The 22,252-nt window shown below is 51.0% G+C and overlaps 1 protein-coding gene across 1 annotated transcript in view; it reads left to right on the top strand.

The window, feature by feature from the left end:
• Nucleotides 1–21,155, top strand: part of UBOX5 (U-box domain containing 5) — a 41,018-nt gene extending 19,863 nt beyond the window's left edge. The window contains exons 2-5 of the mRNA XM_060247196.1: nucleotides 5,151–5,257; nucleotides 9,262–10,444; nucleotides 14,337–14,480; nucleotides 20,712–21,155. Coding sequence (XP_060103179.1) covers nucleotides 5,204–5,257; nucleotides 9,262–10,444; nucleotides 14,337–14,480; nucleotides 20,712–20,920 — 1,590 coding nt within the window. The 5' untranslated portion in view covers nucleotides 5,151–5,203 and the 3' untranslated portion in view covers nucleotides 20,921–21,155. The remainder of the gene's footprint in view (nucleotides 1–5,150; nucleotides 5,258–9,261; nucleotides 10,445–14,336; nucleotides 14,481–20,711) is intronic.
• Nucleotides 21,156–22,252: the final 1,097 nt, after the last annotated feature.

The following is a 22,252-nucleotide window of genomic DNA, read 5'->3' as shown; positions in this document are numbered from 1 at the left end:
TAATGGCGGTCTATCAGAACTACACTCAGCTTCCAATGCCAGTTAATTATAAGCCAGCCGGAAGAGGGCTGTCTTACAGGCCCTGCGGAACTGACCAAAGTCCCGCAGGGCTCTCGCCTCTTCCGGCAGTTGGTTCCACCAGAAAGGAGCCGTTACGGAGAAGGCCCTGTCCCTGGTGGATTGCAGGTGGGCATCCTTTGGCCCGGGGATAACAAGCAGATTTTGAGATCCGGATCTCAGTACTCTCTGGGGAACATGTGGGGAGAGACGGTCCCTAAGGTAGGCAGGTCCTAGGCCATATAGGGCTTTAAAGGTAATAACCAGCACCTTGTACTGAACTCGGTATATTATTGGCAGCCAGTGCACAGTCCGGAGCCCTGGCCGAATGTGCTCCCATCTTGGGAGCCCCAATAACAACCGGGCCGCGGCATTCTGCACTAACTGCAACTTCCGGGTTCGGCACAAGGGCAGTCCCATAATCCCACCCAAGACACAATTCTGCTTCTGGGCTCCATTGTTCAAACCCCTCTTTGAGAATTTTGCTGATTTGGCAAACTTTCTCATATCCCCCCCCCCACACACACACACACGCACAAAAAAAAAAAGGGAAAATAACCAAAACATATGAAGCAGACAGATGGAAATCTTTCTCATGCCGCTGTGGAGAAAGCAATTTTAAAAGTATGATGGGAATAAGGTTTTGTGATGACAGTTACAATTCAAGAAGCCTTTTAAGGCAGATGCTGAGTTGATATAATTGAGTGATGTTGGGGGTGTGTGGCATATGTGTTGATATAATTGAGTGATGTTGGGGGTGTGTGGCATATGTGTGTTAATGAGCTCTGGCACTTTTTCTACAAAATGTTCTTATCGGGAAAGTCTCAGCCTCTCTGCCCTGTTGCTGGACCTCCAGAGGAACTGGTTGGCCAATGTGTGAGACAGGAGGCTGGACTAGATGGACCCTCACTGGTCTGACCCAGCAGGGCCCTTCTGATGTTCTTCTCAGGGGAAGGCCTTGGTCTCTCTGCCCTGTTGTTGGCCCTACAGAGGAACTGGCTGGCCTCTGTGTGAGAAAGGATGCTGGACTAGATGGATCTTCACTGGTCTCATCCAGCAGGGCTCTTCTGATGTTCTTCCCGGGGAAGGCCTCGGCCTCTCTGCGCTGTAGTTGTCCCTCCAGAGGAACTGGCTGGCCTCTGTGTGAGAAAGGATGCTGGACTAGATGGACCACTAGTCTGATCCAGCAGGGCTCTTCTGATATTCTTATGAAGGCCTCAGCCTCTCTGCCCTGTTGCTGTCCCTCCATAGGAACTGGTTGGCCAATGTGTGAGACAGGATGCTGGACTAGATGGACCCTCACTGGTCTCATCCAGCAGGGCTCTTCTGACGTTCTCATGAAGGCCTAAGCCTTTCTGCCCTGTTGTAGCCCACCAGAGGAGCTGGTTGGCCCTTGTGTGAGACAGAAGGCTGGACTAGACGGACCCTCGCTGGTTTGATCCAGCAGGGCTGTTGTTATGTTCTTACCAGGGGAAAGTCTCAGCCTCTCTGCCCTGTTGTTGGCCCTCCAGAGGAACTGCCTGGCTGCTCTGTGAGACAGGACGCTGGACCGGTTGGCCTCTTGGCCTGATCCGGCTGGGCTCTTTTTATGTTCACAGTTGAGCACCTCAGCATGCTCTCCGCTTTCCCCCAGCCACCATGGTGCCCTAAAAACAGGGCAGCAGAAGCCCCCAAGCTTTCCTTTCCATCCAGTCGCCTGTGATTTCTGTGCTTCCACTCAAGTAGCTTGTAAGATCCAGTCCCTGTTTTAATGACAGCGCAGTCCTAAGGAGAATTGCTTTGGTCTAAGCCCATTTTCAAATTTTGATCCGTATTGTTCTCTTCCCCTCCCTTGGGAAAGAGGCAGCTTATGCTACAATAAAATGTGTTTAGTCTTAAAGGCTCTGCTGGACTCTACAGCCACAGACTAGCCCGGCTAACTCCTCTGGATCATGTTGTTCTCTTCTCTTTTTGTTATTATGCTGTTCACCGCCCCGAGCTGTGAGTACTCAACGGCAGGGCGGCCTATACGTTTGAAGAATGGGAATAGATATAAATCAATTGAAATGAATGAGCTCAGGCTGGAGCAGATGTGACCAAACTTCTTTAACGTCGGAGCCACGTAGAACAAACATCCGATGTCTGAGAGCCGCAAGACGTGAACGTCGGAAGGAGGAAGGAAGGCAAATAGATGGGAGGGAGAGGTGGGAAGAAAGCAACTTTAAATGCATTCTCCAAACTGCCGGTTGGCTTGGCTGGGGGAAGTGATTTAAAGAGACAAATGCCTTCGACAAGCTGGCTGATGGGACAGTGGGGGCTTAGAGAGCCACGCAATATGTGTGGAAGAGTCACATGCGCAGCCCCCGAGCTGCAGCTTGGCCACCCCTGGTCTTGAGTAGTTCTCTTTAGGATTGCACTCTTATTCGTAGAATCCTAGAGTTGGAAGGGACCTCCAGGGTCATCTAGTCCAACCCCCTGCACAGTGCCGGAAACTCACAAACCCCTCCCCCTAAATTCACAGGATCTTCATTGCTGTCAGACAGCCATCTAGCCTCTGTTTCAAAACCTCCAAGGAAGGAGAGCCCACCACCCCCCAAAGAGGAAGCCTGTTCCACTGAGGAACCGCTCTAATGGTCAGGAGGTTCTTCCTAATAGAATCCTAGAGTTGGAAGGGACCTCCAGGGTCATCTAGTCCAACCCCCTGCACAATGCAGGAAAATCACAAACACTTCCCCCTAAATTCACAGGATCCTCATTGCTGTCAGACGGCCATCTAGCCTCTGTTTCAAAACCTCCAAGGAAGGAGAACCCACCACCTCCCAAGGAAACTCACAAACACTTCCCCCTAAATTCACAGGATCTTCATTGATGTCAGAGGGCCATCTAGCCTCTGCTTCAAAACCTCCAAGGAAGGAGAGCCCCCCCCCCCCCAAGGAGGAAGCCTGTTCCACTGAGGAACCGCTCTAACGGTCAGGAGGTTTTTCCTAATAGAATCTTAAGAGTTGGAAGGGACCTCCAGGGTCATCTAGTCCAACCCCCTGCACAATGCCGGAAACTCACAAACCCCTCCCCCTAAATTCGCAGGATCCTCATTGCTGTCAGATGGCCATCTAGCCTCTGTTTCAAAACCTCCAAGGAAGGAGAGCCCACCACTAGGGATGCGCAAAAAAAAAAAAAAAATTGGTTTTACACGGATTCAAAAGTATACGGGGGGGGGGGGGGAATTTGGAATCCCCGTATACTCCTGAATACCGCATTCGGAATAGCCGCATATACGGTAGATGCGCGGCTATTACCGAATATACGGCCCTATTATACTCTATGGGCCATTGAAATCAATGGCAAATAGGGTATATTTGAAGCCGCATGGAGGGGAGGGGGTTTGAGGGAGAGCCCCCAAATTTGCAGGGGACCTGCAGGGGACTCTCCCCTCCCCCCCCCAAGTCCCAAAAAGATTGGGCCAGGGGATCCCATTCCAGAGGCACCCAAAGAGGGTGCCCCTATTCCATCATTATACCCTATGGGCCATTGAAATCAATGGCAACATAGGGCATAATTAGAGGCTACTGGGGGGCAGGGGGTTTGAGGGAGAGCCCCCAAATTTGCCGGGAACCTGCAGGGGACTCTCCCCTCCAACCCCCCCAAGTCCCAAAAAGATTGGGCCAGGGGGTCCCTGTCTTTGGGCTCCCCAAAACGCCCATTGCCAACAATGATGAGGAAAGTCCAATTAGCCATTTCCTCACTGTAATTGTCGTGGGAAAAGTGGCTCTGGGGAGCAGGGGGTTTTGAGGAGAGACCCCCAAACTGCTGTGCAGCTTCGGGGCACTGTCCCACACAAAACCCACAAGGCCAAAAAAAAATTGGACCAGGGGGTCCAATTCCTGGGGCACCCAAAGCCAAACCTAACCACATCAGAGAATCTCTATAGGACCCAAATGCACTACATCCCTCTATCTACTCTATGAACCCTGCAGGTCTGGAAGCAATATAAACCCAGTTGCCAACGTCACTGCCACACAAAACACAATCTGCTCAAGGTCTGCTCTGCAGACCTGGCTGCAGCAAACCCAGATGCCAGCTCTCCAGCCCTGCCTCAAACAACACGGGGAGAGCTGGCCAACCACAACAAGCCTGCTGGTTCTGGGTCTCTCACCCAGGTGCCAGCTTCCCTGCCACAGAACACACAATCTACAGATGCCAGCTCTCCAGCCCTGCCCCAAACAACACGGAGAGAGCTGGCCAACCACAACAAGCCTGCTGGTTCTGGGTCTCTCACCCAGGTGCCAGCTTCCCTGCCACAGAACACACAATCTACTCTATAAAAACAAGAGCCATTCGTGGGAAGGGCGGGATATAAATTCTAAATAAATAAAAATAAAGAAAGAAAGAAAGTGACCCAGCCCACACACACCCTCGCCAACCCCCACACCAACCAGAGGTAATTTAAAAAAACCAAAACAAAACCAGCAGAATCACAAAAGGCCAAGTGTTAAAAAAGTGGCCTTTTCACCAACAAGGGTGATTAACATGTGGAATTCACTGCCACAGGAAGTGGCGGCGGCTACAAGCATAGGCAGCTTCAGGAGGGGATTGGATCAACATATGGAGCAATGGTCCATCAGTGGCTGTTAGGCACAGCATATTTTTGGAACTCTCTGGGGCAAGTGATGCTCTGTATTCTTGGTGCTTGGGAGGGGCAACAGTGGGAGGGCTTCTAGTGTCTTGGCCCCACTGATGGACCTCCTGATGGCACCTGGGTTTTTTGGCCACTGTGTGACACAGAATGTTGCACTGGACGGGCCATTGACCTGATCCAACATGGCTTCTCTTACATTCTTAATTTAGGAGCCGGGGGTACAAATTAGTCTTTTAAAAAGAAGTTGGGCAGAACTGCTTTCTTCCACCTCTTCAGCCCCTCTCAGTAACTCGGCAAATATACTATCTATAGAATGGTTCGCGCTGAAGATAGTCACAAGAAATGGATTTATTTGCCACTGCTGTAGCTCCACAGTCTGCTCTAGAGGTTAAAACGCAGAGGCCGTGGGATCAGTTTCTTCCTTGCGGTCTCTTTCTGCAGTATTTTGAAACCTCTTTTGCTTGTGCCTGTTGTTTAGTTTCAGATCCCGATCGGAAACAGGGGAGCTGATCTCGGAGTCAAGCGGTAAAGATGGTGATCAATGTCTGCCTGCCGCAGTTCAAGCCGAGAATTCACTGCAACAAGGTATTTCGTCGGGCATAAAAATGGAATCCTAGAGTCGGAAGGGGACCTCCAGGGTCATCTAGTCCAACCCTCTGCACAGTGCAGGAACTTACCTCCTCCCCCCACACATATATCCCTAGTGATCCCTGCTCCATGCCCAGAAGATCAGGAAATGACGGAAAAAGTACTCTCCGTGTTACAAAACAATATCAAAATCTTTATTTATTTAATTTATATGGCGCCCTCCCCGCCAAAGGCAGGCTCAGGGCAGCTCACAAACCAAGGGTCGACACAAGCACATTAGTGTGACTGATAGTACTTTCGGTTATAGCAGGGGTGGCCAACGGTAGCTCTCCAGATGTTTTTTTGCCTACAACTCCCATCAGCCCCGGCCATTGGCCGTGCTGGCTGGGGCTGATGGGAGTTGTAGGCAAAAAAAAAAAATCTGGAGAGCTACCGCTGGCATCCCCTGGGTTATAGTACTTTCCATTACAACGTTGCGTGATGGAAATTCCAGTGACAAATACCATCCGAAGCACGCAACTCCACTACTGTCCATAAGATGATATCAAATTCTTTCAGTATTTATTTATTTATTATTTATTACTTTAAATTTCTATCCCGCCCTCTCCGCGAGCGGGCTCAGGGCAGCTGACAACGTTCATATTTACAAGTTAAAACTAATAAAACATAATTACAATTTGAAACCGTTTCGTGGTGCTGTGCCACTGCAATGTAAGCGAGTTCTTTTTCTTTCTGATGGGGATCACATAGTAACATAAGAACGTAAGAGAAGCCCATCCAGTCCAACACTGTGTCACACAGTGGCCAAAAATACACACACACACTGTGGCTAATAACCACTGATGGACCTCTGCTCCATATTTTTATCTAACCCCCTCTTGAAGCTGGCTATGCTTGTAGCCGCCGCCACCTCCTGTGGCAGTGAATTCCACATGTTAATCACCCTTTGGGTGAAGAAGGACTTCCTTTGAACAGCGTAATGATGTGGGGTGGCAGTTCTCTCCCGGTACAATACAGTCCGGCGATGATACAAAACTGGTCCTTTCTTGTTTCGGATCTTTATGATCCTTCCTCTGGGACCGCCTTATTGATTTTGAATGCAGTAGTCTGATGGTGCCTTATTTCCGGCCTTACTATTCACTGTTTTCCAGGCTTTCTCTAATTTATTTCATTATTAGAATGCTACTGTCCTTTCCCCATCTCTCGGCATTTCGTCATCGGACTGTACTTGTCACTGGACTTTGTATTGTAACGCAACGTTGCAACGGGAAGTATTATAATTCTATTTTGATATTGTTTTGTAACGCGGAGAGTACTTTTTCGATCATTTCCTGATTGTTGAACCTCCGTGGTCCCGGCTTTGTTTGACGCCATGCCCAGAAGATGGCAGAAACCTCCAGGATCGCTGGCCTGGAGAAAAATTGCTGACTGACCCCAAAGTGACCATCAACATTTCCCCGTGCGTGTAAGGAAGGGCGACAAGAACTAAGCACTGATGCAACCCTTCCCGCCCTCCTTCTCATGACCTGCCTAAATTCGCAGAATCAGCATTGCTGTCAGATGGCCATCTAGCTTCTGCTTAAAAACTTCCAAAGAAGGAGAGCCCACCAGCTCCCGAGAAAGCCTGTGTCACTGGGGAGGGACAGTGGCTCAGTGGTAGAGCATCTGCTTGGTAAGCAGAAGGTCCCAGGTTCAATCCCTGGCATCTCCAAAAAAGGATCCAGGCAAATAGGTATGAAAAACCTCAGCTTGAGACCCTGGAGAGCCGCTGCCAGTCTGAGTAGACAATCCTGACTTTGATGGACCGAGGGTCTGATTCAGTACAAGGCAGCTTCATATGTCCATATGAGGAACTGCTCTTAACTGTCAGGAAGTTCTTCCTAATGTTTAGTTGAAAACTCCTTTGATTTCATTTCAACCCATTGGTTCTGGTCGGACCTTCTGGGGCAACAGAAAGCACTTCCGCATCATCTTCTATACGACAGCGCTATCGAGTAGCAGTGTTTCAAGTGCAATCAAGTAGCGGCCACCTAACAGTGACCCCATGCTAACAGTAGCGGTTTGCCATTGCCTGCCTCAGTATAGCGACCCTGGTCTTCCTCAGTTGCCTCCCAGCCAAACACTAAGCGGATCTTCGCCTGCTTATCTTCTGGGGGATCTGATGAGACCGGTTCTTAACTGTTTTATTGTGTGGTTTTAACTGTTCTATTGTGTTGTAATCCGCCCTGAGCCCATCATGAGAAAGGGCGGACGATTAATTCACAAAATAAGACCAGGCCAGCCTGGGCCACCCAGGTCAAGGTTGGCCGTAAGGAGCATATGAACATATGAAGCTGCCTTATACTGAATCAGACCTTGGGTCCATCAAAGTCAGTATTGTCTACTCAGACTGGCAGCGGCTCTCCAGGGTCTCCAGCTGAGGTTTTTCACGCCTATTTGCCTGGACCCTTTTTAGTTGGAGATGCTGAGGATTGAACCTGGGACCTCCTGCTTCCCAAGCAGATGCTCTGCCACTGAGCCACAGCCCCATTCATGGCTCTACAGGGTCTCCAGCTGAGGTTTTTCACGCCTCTTTGCCTGGACTCTTTTTAGCTGGAGATGCCGGGGATTGAACCTGGGACCTTCTGCTTACCAAGCAGATGCTCTACCACTGAGCCACAGCCCCATTCATGGCTCTCCACGGTCTCAAGCTGAGGTTTTTCACGCCTGTTTGCCTGGACCCTTTTTGGTTGGAGATGCTGGGGATTGAGCCTGGGACATTCTGCTTACCCAGCAGATGCTCTACCACTGAGCCACCGTCCCTCCCCCTTAGTGGCTCTCCAGGGTCTCCAGCTGAGGTTTTTCACACCTATTTGCCTGGACCCTTTTTAGTTGGAGATGCTGGGGATTGAACCTGAGACCTTCTGCTTACCAAGCAGATGCTCTACCACTGAGCCACCATCTCTCCCATATGTAAGATATGTACTTATGTAAGATACAGGCAGGGCCGGCTCGTCCACTAGGCAAACTAGGCAGTTGCTTAAGGCACCGGGAGGGGGAATGCCAAATGGGGCTCTCCCCCTCCTGGTGTCCATGACAAACTCCTAGTTTGCCTGCCTCCTCCCCCCCACCCCCACCACCCACCTCCTCATTTCCCTTCCACAGTGCGGTGCAGCAAGCTCCGCCCCTCCAGCGCTATCAGAGGAGCACACCGCGACAGGCTCGGCCCTACCGGCTTCGATGCAGCCGGCATCTGATCCTTCTTTGAACAGAGCACTGGAAGAGGCTTCGCTCCCCCTCACTTTCCGGTTCCAGGAAGGAGGGGGGGAGAAGCAAAATTGACACCCCTGAATCAGGATGTGATTCAGCTAGAGCAGCGGTCCCCAGACTTTTTGGCACCAGGGACCAGTTCTGTGGAAGACAATTTATCCATGGACCAGGGGAGGGGGGGGGGCTGAGGGGGAATGGCTTCGGGATGATACAATTCTGCACTTTTATTTTGGTGCGGTGATAAAGTGTGCAGGCTCTTATCTGGGAGAACCGGGTTTGATTCCCCACTCCTCCACTTGCAGCTGTTGGAATGGCCTTGGGTCACCCATAGCTCTCGCAGGAGTTGTCCTTGAAAGGACACCTGGTGTAAGAGCTCTCTCAGCCTCTCAGAGGGTTTCTGTTGTGGAGGAGGCAGATAAAGGAGCTTGTGAGCCACTCTGAGATCTGGAGTGGAGGGCAGGATATAAATCCAATGTCGTCATCGTCTTCTTATTATTACTATATTGTAATATATAATTAAATAATTATACAACTCATGGCCCGGTGGCTAACAGGCCACAGACCGGTACTGGTCCATGGCCTGGGGATTGGGGACCCCTGAGCTAGATAATGAAGTACAGTTCCCACAAGAGATCTGAAATAAAGTGCCCAATAACGCCCAGGTCGTGCACAAGTTTGCTTACTATAGAAGCTGTGGACCTCTCTGTTTTGTTCACACCATGACTGGTTTGAAAACCCTTTTTTTCTCACAGATCTCCGCTGACGGTTACGAAGTCGAAAATCTCATCTCGGAAGACCTCGCCAAGAGAAACCGCGGGTTCCGCTGCGAATATTTCATCAAGCCCCCCGTCCAGGTGACGCTCTCTTTCCCCTTCAACCTAGAAGTCTGCCGGATTAACGTCGACATTTCTTCGGGAAGCTGTCAGAACATCACGGGGCTGGACGTTTGGACCTCCGCCTCGTCCGGCAAAGCCTCCGGGAACAGCCCGGAGTCTCCGTTCTCAGGTCAACCCGCGTCGGACAAAGAGGCCTTCACGTTGGTGGGCAAAGCCGTGCTGAAGAACCAAAGCAAAGTGACTTTCGGCCACCGGGGCTTCAAGCCGCGGCCTCCTTTCCAGCATCCGACGGACACTCTCGCTTCCTTCTCCGGCGCCGCCTCGCTGGACCTGTGGAACAAAGGCCCCTTCTCCCTGAGCGGCGTATCCCACTTGAAAATCTGCATTACCCATGTGGCAGGGGGCGGTCTCCCTTGCATTAAGAAACTGGAGGTCTGGGGCCAGCCGTCCAGATACTGCCCTCACAATGTGGTGCTCGACGTGCTCCGCATTGCCTCGGAATCCCCGGCGCCGGGCTTCGGCGGGCAGGCGTCCAGCCTCCCATCCCCGATGGAGAGTGACGTGGTGCCCTTCGACAACCCGGACAGCCAGGAGCAGAAGCTGATGGAGGCCCTGCAGGACGTCCCGGAAGAGTTCTTGGACCCCATCACCCTGGAGGTGATGACCTTCCCCATGCTACTGCCCTCGGGCAAAGTGATCGACCAGGAGACCCTGGAGAAGTGCAACAGGAGCGAGGCTTCCTGGGGCCGGGTGCCCAGCGACCCCTTCACGGGGGTAGCTTTCAGCCAGCACTCCCAGCCTCTTCCCCACCTCTCCCTGAAAGCCCGGATCGACCACTTCCTCCTCCAGCACAGCATCCCCGGCACCAACTTGCTCGGGAGGGCTCAGGCCTCAGGGGCCGTCGTCGCCTCTTCCGTGGCCAGGTCTTCTCTGAAAAGGAAAATGGACCTGCTGGAGCGGAACCTGGGTCGCCACGGCTACCTGGACCCTTCCCGCTTGGTGCCCAAGGACCCGGTCGCCACGTCTGCCTCCGAGTCCCACACGAAAAAAATGAGAATGGAGTGCGAGGGGAACGCCTCCCAGATGGACTGCTCGACAGGTAGCCCCGCGGCTCTGTTCTCTTGATCCGTGCCACTGAGCCGCGGCCGGTAGCGACGCCGCCGTTTTGCTTTGAAGCGCGTCGTCCCTCGTTCTAAGTTTCCTCCGGATTATTGGCTGCATGGCGCCTTGTAGAGCGCGTCCCTGTCAGGGGAGGGCTTGACTTTTGTCACTGTGTGATGGTTTGAATGTAGCATTTTGAGCCTTCGTCTTACGGGACTCGCTGCCCTTGGGATCCTTCCCTTGCCCCTCATTTCGCTACATTTATCTATTTGGTGTCTCTTTCACCAATTTGGGCTTCGGTATATTTGTTTAAAACATTCTTAGTAACCGTTCTCCAGGGCTTTCTTTGTGGAAAAAGCCCAGCAGGGAATCATTTGCGTATTAGGCCGCACCCCCTGATGTCATTGTTTCACGCAGTGCTTTTTTTGTAGAAAAAGCCCAGCAGGAACATTTGCATATTAGGCCACACCCCCTGGCACCAGCCAGCCGGAACTGTGTTCCTGCTCAAAAAAAGCTGTCTATCGCTATATTTCACCTGCAGTTCACTCTGCATCAGACAGCATCTAGATTCGGGTTCAGATTTTAGCTTCCCGAAAGCCCATTCAAAAGCCAGCCGCAAGCTGTCGTTGCAGAGAAAAGAGGGGGACCGTGACCTTGATAGGGTGGGCTAACGGGCTTTTGTTTCCTGACCTCTTTCCTCACCAGTTTGGTGTAGCGGTTAAGTGTGTGGGCTCTTATCTGGGAGAACCGGATTTGATTCCCCACTCCTCCATTTATACCTGCTGGAATGGCCTTGGGTCAGCCATAGCTCTGGCAGAGGTTGTCCTTGAAAGGGCAGCTGCTGTGAGAGCCCTCTCAGCCCCACGCACCTCACAGGGTGTCTGTTGTGGGGGAGGAAGGTAAAGGAGATTGTGAGCCACTCTGAGACTCTTCGGAGTGAAGGGCGGGATATAAATCCAATATCTTCATCTACCTCACAGGGTGTCTGTTGTGGTGGGGGGGAGGGAAAGGAGATTGTGAGCCGCTCTGAGACTCTTCAGAGTGGAGGGCGGGATATAAATCCAATATCTTCATCTACCTCACAGGGTGTCTGTTGTGGGGGAGGAAGGGAAAGGAGATTGTGAGCCCCTCTGAGACTCTTCAGAGTGGAGGGCGGGATATAAATCCAATATCTTCATCTACCTCACAGGGTGTCTGTTGTGGGGGAGGAAGGGAAAGGAGATTGTGAGCCACTCTGAGACTCTTCGGAGTGAAGGGCGGGATATAAATCCAATATCTTCATCTACCTCACAGGGTGTCTGTTGTGGGGGAGGAAGGTAAAGGAGATTGTGAGCCACTCTGAGACTCTTCGGAGTGAAGGGCGGGATATAAATCCTATATCTTCATCTACCTCACAGGGCGTCTGTTGTGGGGGGGGGAGGGAAAGGAGATTGTGAGCCGCTCTGAGACTCTTCGGAGTGGAGGGCAGGATATAAATCCAATATCTTCATCTACCTCACAGGGTGTCTGTTGTGGGGGAGGAAGGGAAAGGAGATTGTGAGCCCCTCTGAGACTCTTCAGAGTGGAGGGCGGGATATAAATCCAATATCTTCATCTACCTCACAGGGTGTCTGTTGTGGGGGAGGAAGGTAAAGGAGATTGTGAGCCGCTCTGAGACTCTTCGGAGTGGAGGGCAGGATATAAATCCAATATCTTCATCTACCTCACAGGGTGTCTGTTGTGGGGGGGGGAAGGGAAAGGAGATTGTGAGCCGCTCTGAGACTCTTCGGAGTGGAGGGCGGGATATAAATCCAATATCTTCATCTACCTCACAGGGTGTCTGTTGTGGGGGAGGAAGGAGATTGTGAACCGCTCTGAGACTCTGAGATTCGGAGTTGAGGGTGGGATATACATCCAATATCATCATCATCTTCTTCTGCCCTGTGATGCTGATGTCACCCTGACCTTTGCCAAAATGATTTGAATTCTGAGCAGAACACATTTCCAATTTATTCTTTATTTGGGTTCATTTTTAGAACTGCTCTGAAAGATGACGATCGTGCGTCTTTCAGAGATAGTCGCTGAATCCATATGTATGTGCTGTTGCAATTTCGTCAAGGCGTGTGTTCTTTGTCGTTCCTCTAAGAGGCTGCTCTCTGCGTGTCTCTGAGGGAGGGAGCTGTGACTCTCACACCCCCAGGATCTTCTTGGTCTCTAACAGGGGGGCCCAAACTGTGGCTCAGGAGCCACATGTGGCTCTTCCACACATATCGTGTGGCTCTCAAAGTCCCCACTGCCCCGTCAGCTCGCTTGGAGAAGGCATTTGACTCATCACATCGCTTTTCCAAGCCAAGTCAGCCAGTGGCCTGGAGAATGCATTTAAAGTTAAAAGATATTGAAGATGATGATGATATTGGATTTATATCCCGCCCTCTACTCTGAATCTCAGAGAGGTCACAATCTCCCTTACCTCCCCCCCCACCACACAACAGACACCCTGTGAGGAGGGTGGGGCTGAGAGAACTCTCACAGAGGCTGCCCTTTCAAGCACAACTGCTACATAGAGCTGTGGCTGACCCAAGGCCATGCCAGCAGCTGCAAGTGGAGGAGTGGGGAATCAAACCCAGTTCTCCCAGATAAGAGTCTGTGCGTTTAACCACCATACCAAACTGGCTCTAAAGTTGCTTTAGTTCCACCTCTCTCTCATCTATTTTTCCTTCCTTCCCTCTGTCCCTCCTTCTTTCCTTCCGTCCAACTGTCCCTCCCTCCATACCTCCTTCCCTTCATCCCTCCTTCCTTTCGTCTGTCCCTCCCTCCCTCCTTCCTTCCCTCCATAGCTCCTTCCTTCCTCTCCTCCTTCCTTTCCTCCTTCCTTTCTTCCCTTCCCTGCTTCCTTCCCTGCTTCCTTCCCTGCTTCCTTTCCTTTCCTTTCCTTCGTCCCTCCTTCCCTTCGTCCCTCCTTCCTTCCTTTCCTTCTTCCTTCCCTTCCTTCCCTGCTTCCTTCCTTCCTTCCCTCCCTCCCTCCCTCCTTCCTTCCCTCTTCCCTCCCTCCCTCCTGTCTCACAGCTCTCAAACATCTAACGTCCATGTATTGAGGCTCTCAGCCAGGGATCCTGGAGGGGTTTTTGTCCTCTTTTGGGCATGGAGCAGACGTCACTGCATGTGTGTGTGGGAGAGGTATTCAGGGCTTTCCCTAAAGACGGATGCCAGAAAAGGTGTCAGCAGGCACCACAGCACCCACATTGGGGACCCCTGCTGAAGAGGAAGCCGTCATCCTCTTACCCGTCTTGGGAACTACCCAGCGGTCTCTCTCTGCCCATCATTAGAAACTTATACAACAACACAGAAAACTGGAAAATAACGAATAAATCATGAAAATAATTAGAAACTGGCAGCGGTATTAGAAAGACCCTGAGTCTGTCACAGGAAAACGAGTACTCCGTGGAGAGAGCCAGTTAGGTGTAGTGGTTAAGTGCGCAGACTCCTGTCTGGGAGAACCGGGTTCGATTCCACACACCTCCACTTGCAACTGCCAGAATGGCCTTGGGTCAGCCAGAGCTCTGGGAGAGGGTCCTTGAAAGGGCAGCTGCTGTGAGAGCCTTCTTCGGCCCCACCCACCTCACAGGGTGTCTGTTGTGGGGAGAGAAGGTATAGGAGATTGTAAGCCACTCGGAGTCTCTGATTCAGAGAGAAGGGCGGGGTATAAATCTACAATCTTCTTCTTCATCATCTTCATTCAATCTGCAGTCGCAGTGAAACTAGAAAAAAATTAGTCGGGGAAGGAAAGCAGACGTTGACTTTCTAAACTAGTGTGATGGCGTGTCAGCCCAATCCAGCAGTACGTGTTAGGCTGCCCTCTCAGTTCATTTAGCTGCAATGTCTCTTTTTAGGCTGTGTGCTTTTCTTTGCAGATCCCGTTTCTCATGAGCAGAGGCTCTCTGTGAGCTTGGACAGCGCCTTGAGCTCCATGCCGTTGTTCACGGCTAGCCTGACGAAAAGCCAGCTAGCTCCACGTAGTGCTGCCAGCGGCCCCTTGAACCCCATCAGTGGATATGGTAAGGCCTTCCTTCCTTCCTTCCTTCCTTCCTTCCTTCCTTCCTTCCTTCCTTCCTTCCTTCCTTCCTTCCTTCCTTCCTTCCTTCCTTCCTTCCTTCCTTCCTTCCTTCCTTCCTTCCTTCCTTCCTTCCTCCCTCCCTCCCTCCCTCCCTCCCTCCCTCCCAGGAACGGCCTACTTCTCATCGGTCGCACCCAACTGAACTATCAACAGTTAGGGAATGCTGCTCAGGCTGGCTTAAATGGATCTATTAGGCCTGTGCAGGGCTTTTTTTTAGAGCTAGATCAGAGAGCAGGAACTCCGAATTTGCTCTGGAGCCATTTTTCCTGAGCTAAGACAAAAATGTGGGAGCCACATTTTTTATAGCAGGAACTTTATAGCACGTTGTCAGAGAGCCAGCTTGGTGCCGTGGTGAAGTGTGCGGACTCTTTTCTGAGAGAACCGGGTTTGATTCCCCACTCCTCCACTTGCTGCTGCTGGAATGGCCTTGGGTCAACCAGAGCTCTCTTATCTGTGAGAACTGAGTTTGATTCCCCACTCTTCCAATTGCTCCTGGTGGAATTGCCTTGGGTCAGCCAGAGCTCTCTTATCTGGGATAACCGGGTTTGATTCCCCACTCCTCCACTTGCACCTGCTGGAATGGCCTTGGGTCAGCCAGAGCTCTCTTATCTGGGAGAACCGGGTTGGATTCCCCACTCTTCCAATTGCTCCTGGTGGAATTGCCTTGGGTCAGCCAGAGCTCTCTTATCTGGGATAACCGGGTTTGATTCCCCACTCCTCCACTTGCACCTGCTGGAATGGCCTTGGGTCAGCCAGAGCTCTCTTATCTGGGAGAACCGGGTTGGATTCCCCACTCTTCCAATTGCTCCTGGTGGAATTGCCTTGGGTCAGCCATAGTTCTCGCAGGGTCTGCCCTTGAAAGGGCAGCTACTGTGAGAGCCCTCTCAGTCCCACCCTCCTCACAGGGTGTCTGCTGCGGTGGGGAGGAAGACAAAGGAGATTGTAAGCTGCTCTGAGACTTCGGAGTGGAGGGCGGGATATAAATCTAATATCATCTTCTTCTTTGCATATTAGGCCACGCCCCCCCTGATGTAGCCAATCCTCCAAGAGTTTGCAGGGCTTTTAGTACATGACCTACTGTAAGCTCCAGGAGGATTGGCTACATCACGGGTGTGTGGTCCCGTATGCAATGGAATTCCTGCTACAAAAAAGGCCCTGGGCCTGTGATTCACATCTCTGAGGCCTGTGATAGACAATGTGAGGGTCTCCGGTGCTGTACCTGTGGGTGCCATGGTGCCTGCCAACCCGTTTTCCAGCACGCTCCAAGAGTTTTGAGAAGGGGGACGGGCCCGGGTGGGGCTTCTGCTAAGCAGGGCTTCGGATCCCTTCTTCGGATCCCTCTGTCACCAGGAGCCCTGTGGCCGCCGTATTCTTCCATCAGAGGGACATGCCGCTATTAGCGGAGTGGTTCAGAAGGATGCAGTCCAGACATGCCAAAAATGGGTCATTTGGGATTTCATCCCATAGAATGTTGGCACACCCAAAGCAGGGCCACATTCCCTCTAAGCCGAATAAGCGTGAGCTCGCTCGCAGTGGGGGGCGGGGGTGGGGTTTGGCTTCTGGCTCAGATGTTTTTTGTCTTCGCTCAGGAAAAAGGGCCCCAGAGCAAATTTATGCAGCAGCTCACCGCTTTTAATGCCAGCAGCTCACAAAGTAGAATTTTTACTCAAGAGACTCCACAGCTTAGAGGGAGCATTGATTCGCAGTCTCAAGAGAGCCAGTTTGGTGTAGTGGTTAAGTGTGCGGACTCTTCTCTGGGAGAACCGGGTTTGATTCCCCACTCCTCCACTTGCGCTTGCTGGAATGGCCTTGGGTCAGCCAGAGCTCTCGCAGGAGTTGTCCTTGAAAGGGCAGCCGCTGTGAGAGCCCTCTCAGCCCCACCCACCTCACAGGGTGTCTGTTGTGGGGGGAGAAGACATAGGAGATTGTAAACTGCTCTGAGTCTCTGATTCAGAGAGAAGTGGGGTATAAATCCGCAATTCTTCTTTTTCTTGAGTCCTCTCAGCCCCACCCACCTCACAGGGTGTTTGTTGTGGGGGGAGAAGACATAGGAGATTGTAAGTCACTCTGAGTCTCTGATTCAGAGAGAAGGGCAGGGTATAAATTTGCAGTCCTCCTTCTAGAGTCCTCTCAGCCCCACCCACCTCAAGGGGTGTCTGTTGTGGGGGGAGAAGACATAGGAGATTGTAAGCCGCTCTGAGTCTCTGATTCAGAGAGAAGGGCAGGTTATAAATCTGCAGTCCTCCTTCTTCTTCTTCTAGAGTCCTCTCAGCCCCACCCACCTCACAGGGTGTCTGTTGTGGGGGGAGAAGACATAGGAAATTGTAAGCCGCTCTGAGTTTCTGATTCAGAGAGAAAGGCAGGTTATAAATCTGCAATCCTCCTTCTTCTAGAGTCCTCTCAGCCCCACCCACCTCACAGGGTGCCTGTTGTGGGGGGAGAAGACATAGGAAATTGTAAGCCGCTCTGAGTCTCTGATTCAGAGAGAAAAGCAGCGTATAGTATATCTGCAGTCTTCTTCTTCTTCGATGTTTTTTTTTCTCCATGGGAAAAAAATTGTTTTCCAGACCCAGTTTTAACAGAGGGTGTAGTTATTGGTATTCTGGATTGGGTCTTCACTAGTGGTTCAGTATTCAAATTTGGTCTTTCCCCCAGGATTCTGAAATGATTTGGGTCCGTTCTTCTCTGTGGGGAGTTTTTCCAGGAGGCTGGAGGGCAGGTTTTTTTGGAGCAAATGACACCGAAATAACAGCGGAGCTGATGCTCCCCATCCACCAAAGAACCCCCAAGTTGCAAGTGAATTGGACCAAGGGGTCTGATTCCACTGTGCCTTGAGCAAGGTGCCCTCAACCATCCTCCATTGTTTCCTAAGAGGGGGAGAGGGGCATATTTATTTGATTTTAGTAGATTTATATTTCGCCCTTTCCCATGATGGGCTCAGGGTGGATTCCTTCCTGACTGCAGGGCAAAGTATAGTCAAACTCACAAGAGTAAGCAACTGCTGGCCCAAAGCCTCCCAGTGTGCAAAAAAACAAACAAAAAAAACCCAACCTAACAAGGCCAACAGATCTAATGTCAAACCAGAGAATCCCAGCAGAACCGCGAGCCGATGTGGGAAGCTCCGCGCATTCAATGTCAAACCAGAGCATCTGAACTAGGCCAGCTGAAGTGAGGGAAAGGAGACCAGCCCCAATGGGAAACCGCAGAAGCCAGGGCCAGCACAACAAATGTCAAACCAGAGAATCCCAAAAGAGGCAACCTGGCAAGCGCCTCCTAACATGAGATCTCATTTACCTGTGAGACAGCTTCCCTCCCACCTCACTCCTGTTCCCTGGGAAACCTGCAGAAAGAAGAAAAAAAAGCCCTCTCAATTTGGCACTCTAATATCCTGACCCTGAATATTCCCGAATACTTCTGGGAATATTTCAGATCGGGATACCAGTACTCACTTATCTGGGAGAACCGGGTTTGATTCCCCACTCCTCCACTTGCAGCTGCTGGAATGGCCTTGGGTCAGCCATGGCTCTTGTAGGAGCTGTCCTTGAAAGGCAGCTGCTGTAAGAGCTCTCTCAGCACCCCACCTCACAGGGTATCTGTTGTGGGGGGAGAAGATATAGGAGATTGTAAGCCGCTCTGAATCTCTGATTCAGAGAGAAGATGATACTGGATTTATATCTCGCCCTCCACTCCGAAGAGTCTCAAAGCGGCTCACAATCTCCTTTACCTTCCTCCCCCACAACAGACACCCTGTGAGGTGGGTGGGGCTGGAGAGGGCTCTAACAGCAGCTGCCCTTTCAAGGACAACCTCTGCCAGAGCTATGGCTGACCCAAGGCCATTCCAGCAGGTGTAAATGGAGGAGTGGGGAATCAAACCCTGTTCTCCCAGATAAGAGTTCGTGCACTTAACCATTACACCAAACTGGCTCTCCAGTTTGAGAAGGGCGGGGTATAAATTTACAGTCATCTTCTCCCTCCCTCCCCTCCATTTTCCTTCCTCCCTCCCTCTCTGCCTCCCTCCCTCCCAGAGCCAGTTTGGTGTAGTGGTGAAGTGTGCAGACTCTTATCTGGGAGAACCGGGTTTCATTCCCCACTCCTCCACTTGCACCTGCTGGGATGGCCTTGGGTCAGCCATAGCTCTCATAGGAGTTGTCCTTGCAAGGGCAGCTTCTGGGAGAGTCCTCTCAGCCCCACCCACCTCACAGGGTGTCTTGTTGTGGGGGGGAGAAGATATAGGAGATTGTAAGCCGCTCTGAGTCTCTGATTCAGAGAGAAGGGCGGGGTATAAGTCTGCAGTCTTCTTCACTGAGATTCCGGCAGGTGTGTCAAACGGTGCAGCCTGTGAGCCAGATTGGGCCCCCAGAGGGCTCCTATCAGGCAATTTTTGGCTGTCACCTGCTTCCTTCTGCCTTTCTCCTGCTTCCTTGTGTGTCACAGCTTGCTTTTTAGAAAAAAAATCTTTAATTGTGTTTGTGTCCTTTGCAAAGTTTGTATGTCTGCCATCTGTCATTGCATTTTATGAAATGTATGGCCCAGCCCGACAAAGTCTCGTTTATGTCAGATCTGTCCTTTATAGCGAATAGTTTGACACCCTGGCTCTAGTATGTCTCTGGATCCAGAAAATACCTGAAAAAAACCTGTTGCACTTTCCAATGGATTCCTCATTTTGATGCTATTGAATTTATAATAGCAAATTATTTAGCATAACCTATAGGCTATAAAGAGCCCTGTGGCGTAGAGTGGTAAAGCTGCAGTAATGCAGTCTGAACTCTCTGCTCACGACCTGAGTTTGGGAGGGACGGTGGCTCAGTTCTGCAGGGCCTGTAAGACAACCCTGTTCCGGCTGGCCTATAACTAACCGGCATAGGAAATTGAGTGTAGTTCCATTAGATTTCTGCTATGTTTTAATATTTTTAACTGTGTAAAATGCTTAATTTTAACTGTGTAAAACGCTTAATTTAATATTTTAATGTTAGATTTTATGTGTTGTGAGCCGCCCTGAGCCACCTTGGTGGGAAGGGCGGGATATAAATCATAGATAAACTGAACTAAAAACTAAACTAAACTCAGTGGTAGAGTATCTGCTTGGTAAGCAGAAGGTCCCAGGTTCAATCTCCGGCATCTCCAACTAAAAAGGGTCCAGGCAAGGAGGCGGGAAAAACCTCAACTTGAGACCTTGGAGAGCCGCTGCCAGTCTGAGTAGGCAAGACTGACTTTGCTGGACCGAGGGTCTGATTCAGTAGAAGGCAGCTTCATATATATATATTCATATATATATATATACTAGATCCCAGCGGAAGCTGGGTTCAGGTAGCCGGCTTGAGGTTGACTCAGCCTTCCATCCTTCCGAGGTCAGTAAAATGAGTCCCCAGCTTGCTGGGGGGAAAGTGTAGATGACTGGGGAAGGCAATGGCAAACCACCCCGCAAAAAGTCTGCCGTGAAAACATTGTGAAAGCATCGTCACCCCAGAGTCAGAAACGACTGGCGCTTGCATAGGGGACTACCTTTACCTTTTTATAGACTATAAACTTGTTAAGACTAAGAGTATTTTTACGTAATCTAATGATGTGGGGAAAAATGATATTGATTCTATTTTACTTTCACCCCTTTTCCCTTCCCACTTCTGTATTCCTTCACCCCTCCCATGTTTCAAAACTTCAATAAAATATATATAACCAGAACAAACTTCAATAAAATATATAAACCTATAAGGTTTATTTTCGGATATATCCGAGATCACATCTCCAGTTCTGATGATAGCATCGCAGAATACATTGGGCTGAGAGAAAGTGATTTGTAGACCAGTTATATGATTTGCAGGGTTACTACTGATGTATTTTTGGGGGGAGGGAAAACTGCCCTGGCTTGGATCTGGCAGAGGTCTTTCACATCCCCTGATCTTTTTTTACTTGGAGATGCCAGGGCTTGAACCTGGGACCTTCTGCGTGCCAAGTGGATGCTCTACCACTGAGCCACAGCCCTTCTCCATTAGTCTCCATGGTGTCAGGCAGAGGTCTTTCCCATCACCTCCTGCCTGGTCCTTTTAACTGGAGATGCCAGGGCTTGAACCAGGGACCTTCTGCGTGCCAAGCAGAGGCTCTCCCACCAAGCCAAGGCCCCCTTCCCATGCTGTGGATGCTGATGCCTGTTTCTTTCTCTCCCCTCCAGCTCAAGAGCACAACAGAAACGGGGCTCTCCACGGCTGTTCCTCCTGCTGCAAGACCTTCTCCTCCTACTTCAAGCCAGAACCTATTTATCAGCTCCCTTGCAGCCACCTCGTCTGCCGTTCCTGCTTGGCCGAAAAACAGAAGTCTCTCTCGATACTCTGTACGAATTGCAAAAGGTCGGTTGCCACGCACGACATCATGAGGGTTCACTTCTAACTCTCTTCGGGACGGGGGTTCGGAACCTCGCGAGCTGCCGAAGGAGAGCCCCGAAGCAGCCGGTTCTTCCCTCCCCAGCCCTCTCACCGAGTTGGGCCAGCCGAGACCTTCCTTGCGGAAAGGAGCGTTTCTGAAGAGGACGTTGCATGAAAATGCATAGATGGGGCCGTAGCGTTTTGCTGGAGCTAAAGCGATCCAAGGATAATAAAGCCATACGCTTCCTTTAATCGTAAAAGAAAAAGCATTTGTGTGCAAAACTGACATCCATGTATATACACCCTGTCATTTGGCCATCTTTCAGAGCGGCTTCCGTACCATCTAAATCAGGGGTGCCAAACTCATTTTGTTGTGAGGGACGGGTCTGACAAAAATGAGACCTTGTCGGGCCGGACCGTATCAGGCTGAGCCATGTGTGTTCCTATTTAAGATTAGATAGCAGAAATATAAACTTTATAAGGGACGCTGACAAACACAATTAAAAGGGTTTTTTTTAAAATCTTAAAACATGCTTAAAACGTTAGCACTCGTTGGTCTTAAAGGTGCTTTCTTGCTATCTCTCCCATGGGATCCAGGGAACTGGGCAAAGGAAGCTCTGGCTCTCTCCTTCCTTCCCCAGGGGATGATGATATTGGATTTATGATATTGGATTGGGATGAGGAGGGGGAGGAGGAAGAGAGGCTTGGCTCTGTAGCTCTGCTGTGCAACTGAGAGAGCCTGGCAAAGCAAGCTTTGCCTCCTTCCCCCCTCCCCAAGGGAGGAGCCTCAGCCAATAGAAGGAAGAGAGGCTTGGCTCCATAGCTCTGCTGTGCAACTGTGCAAGCAAGCTCTGCCTCCCCCCCTCCCCAAGGGAGGAGCCTCAGCCAATAGAAGGAAGAGAGGCTTGGCTCCATAGCTCTGCTGTGCAACTGAGAGAGCCTGGCAAAGCAAGCTCTGCCTCCCCCCCCTCCCCAAGGGAGGAGCCTCAGCCAATAGAAGGAAGAGAGGCTTGGCTCCATAGCTCTGCTGTGCAACAGAGAGAGCCTGGCAAAGCAAGCTCTGCCTCTCCCCTTCCCCAGGGGAGGAGCCTCAGCCAATAGAAGGAAGAGAGGCTTGGCTCCATAGCTCTGCTGTGCAACTGAGAGAGCATGGCAAAGCAAGCTCTGCCTCCTTCCCCCCTCCCCAAGGGAGGAGCCTCAGCCAATAGAAGGAAGAGAGGCTTGGCTCCGTAGCTCTGCTGTGCAACTGAGAGAGCCTGGCAAAGCAAGCTCTGCCTCCCCCTCCCTCCCCAAGGGAGGAGCCTCAGCCAATAGAAGGAAGAGAGGCTTGGCTCCATAGCTCTGCTGTGCAACTGAG

The sequence above is a fragment of the Heteronotia binoei genome, chromosome 9 (assembly GCF_032191835.1).
Source record: "Heteronotia binoei isolate CCM8104 ecotype False Entrance Well chromosome 9, APGP_CSIRO_Hbin_v1, whole genome shotgun sequence".
In the NCBI taxonomy this organism is placed as follows: Eukaryota; Metazoa; Chordata; class Lepidosauria; order Squamata; family Gekkonidae; genus Heteronotia; species Heteronotia binoei.
Note: the sequence above shows the minus strand (reverse complement) of the source record. Positions and strands in the feature narration are given on the sequence as shown.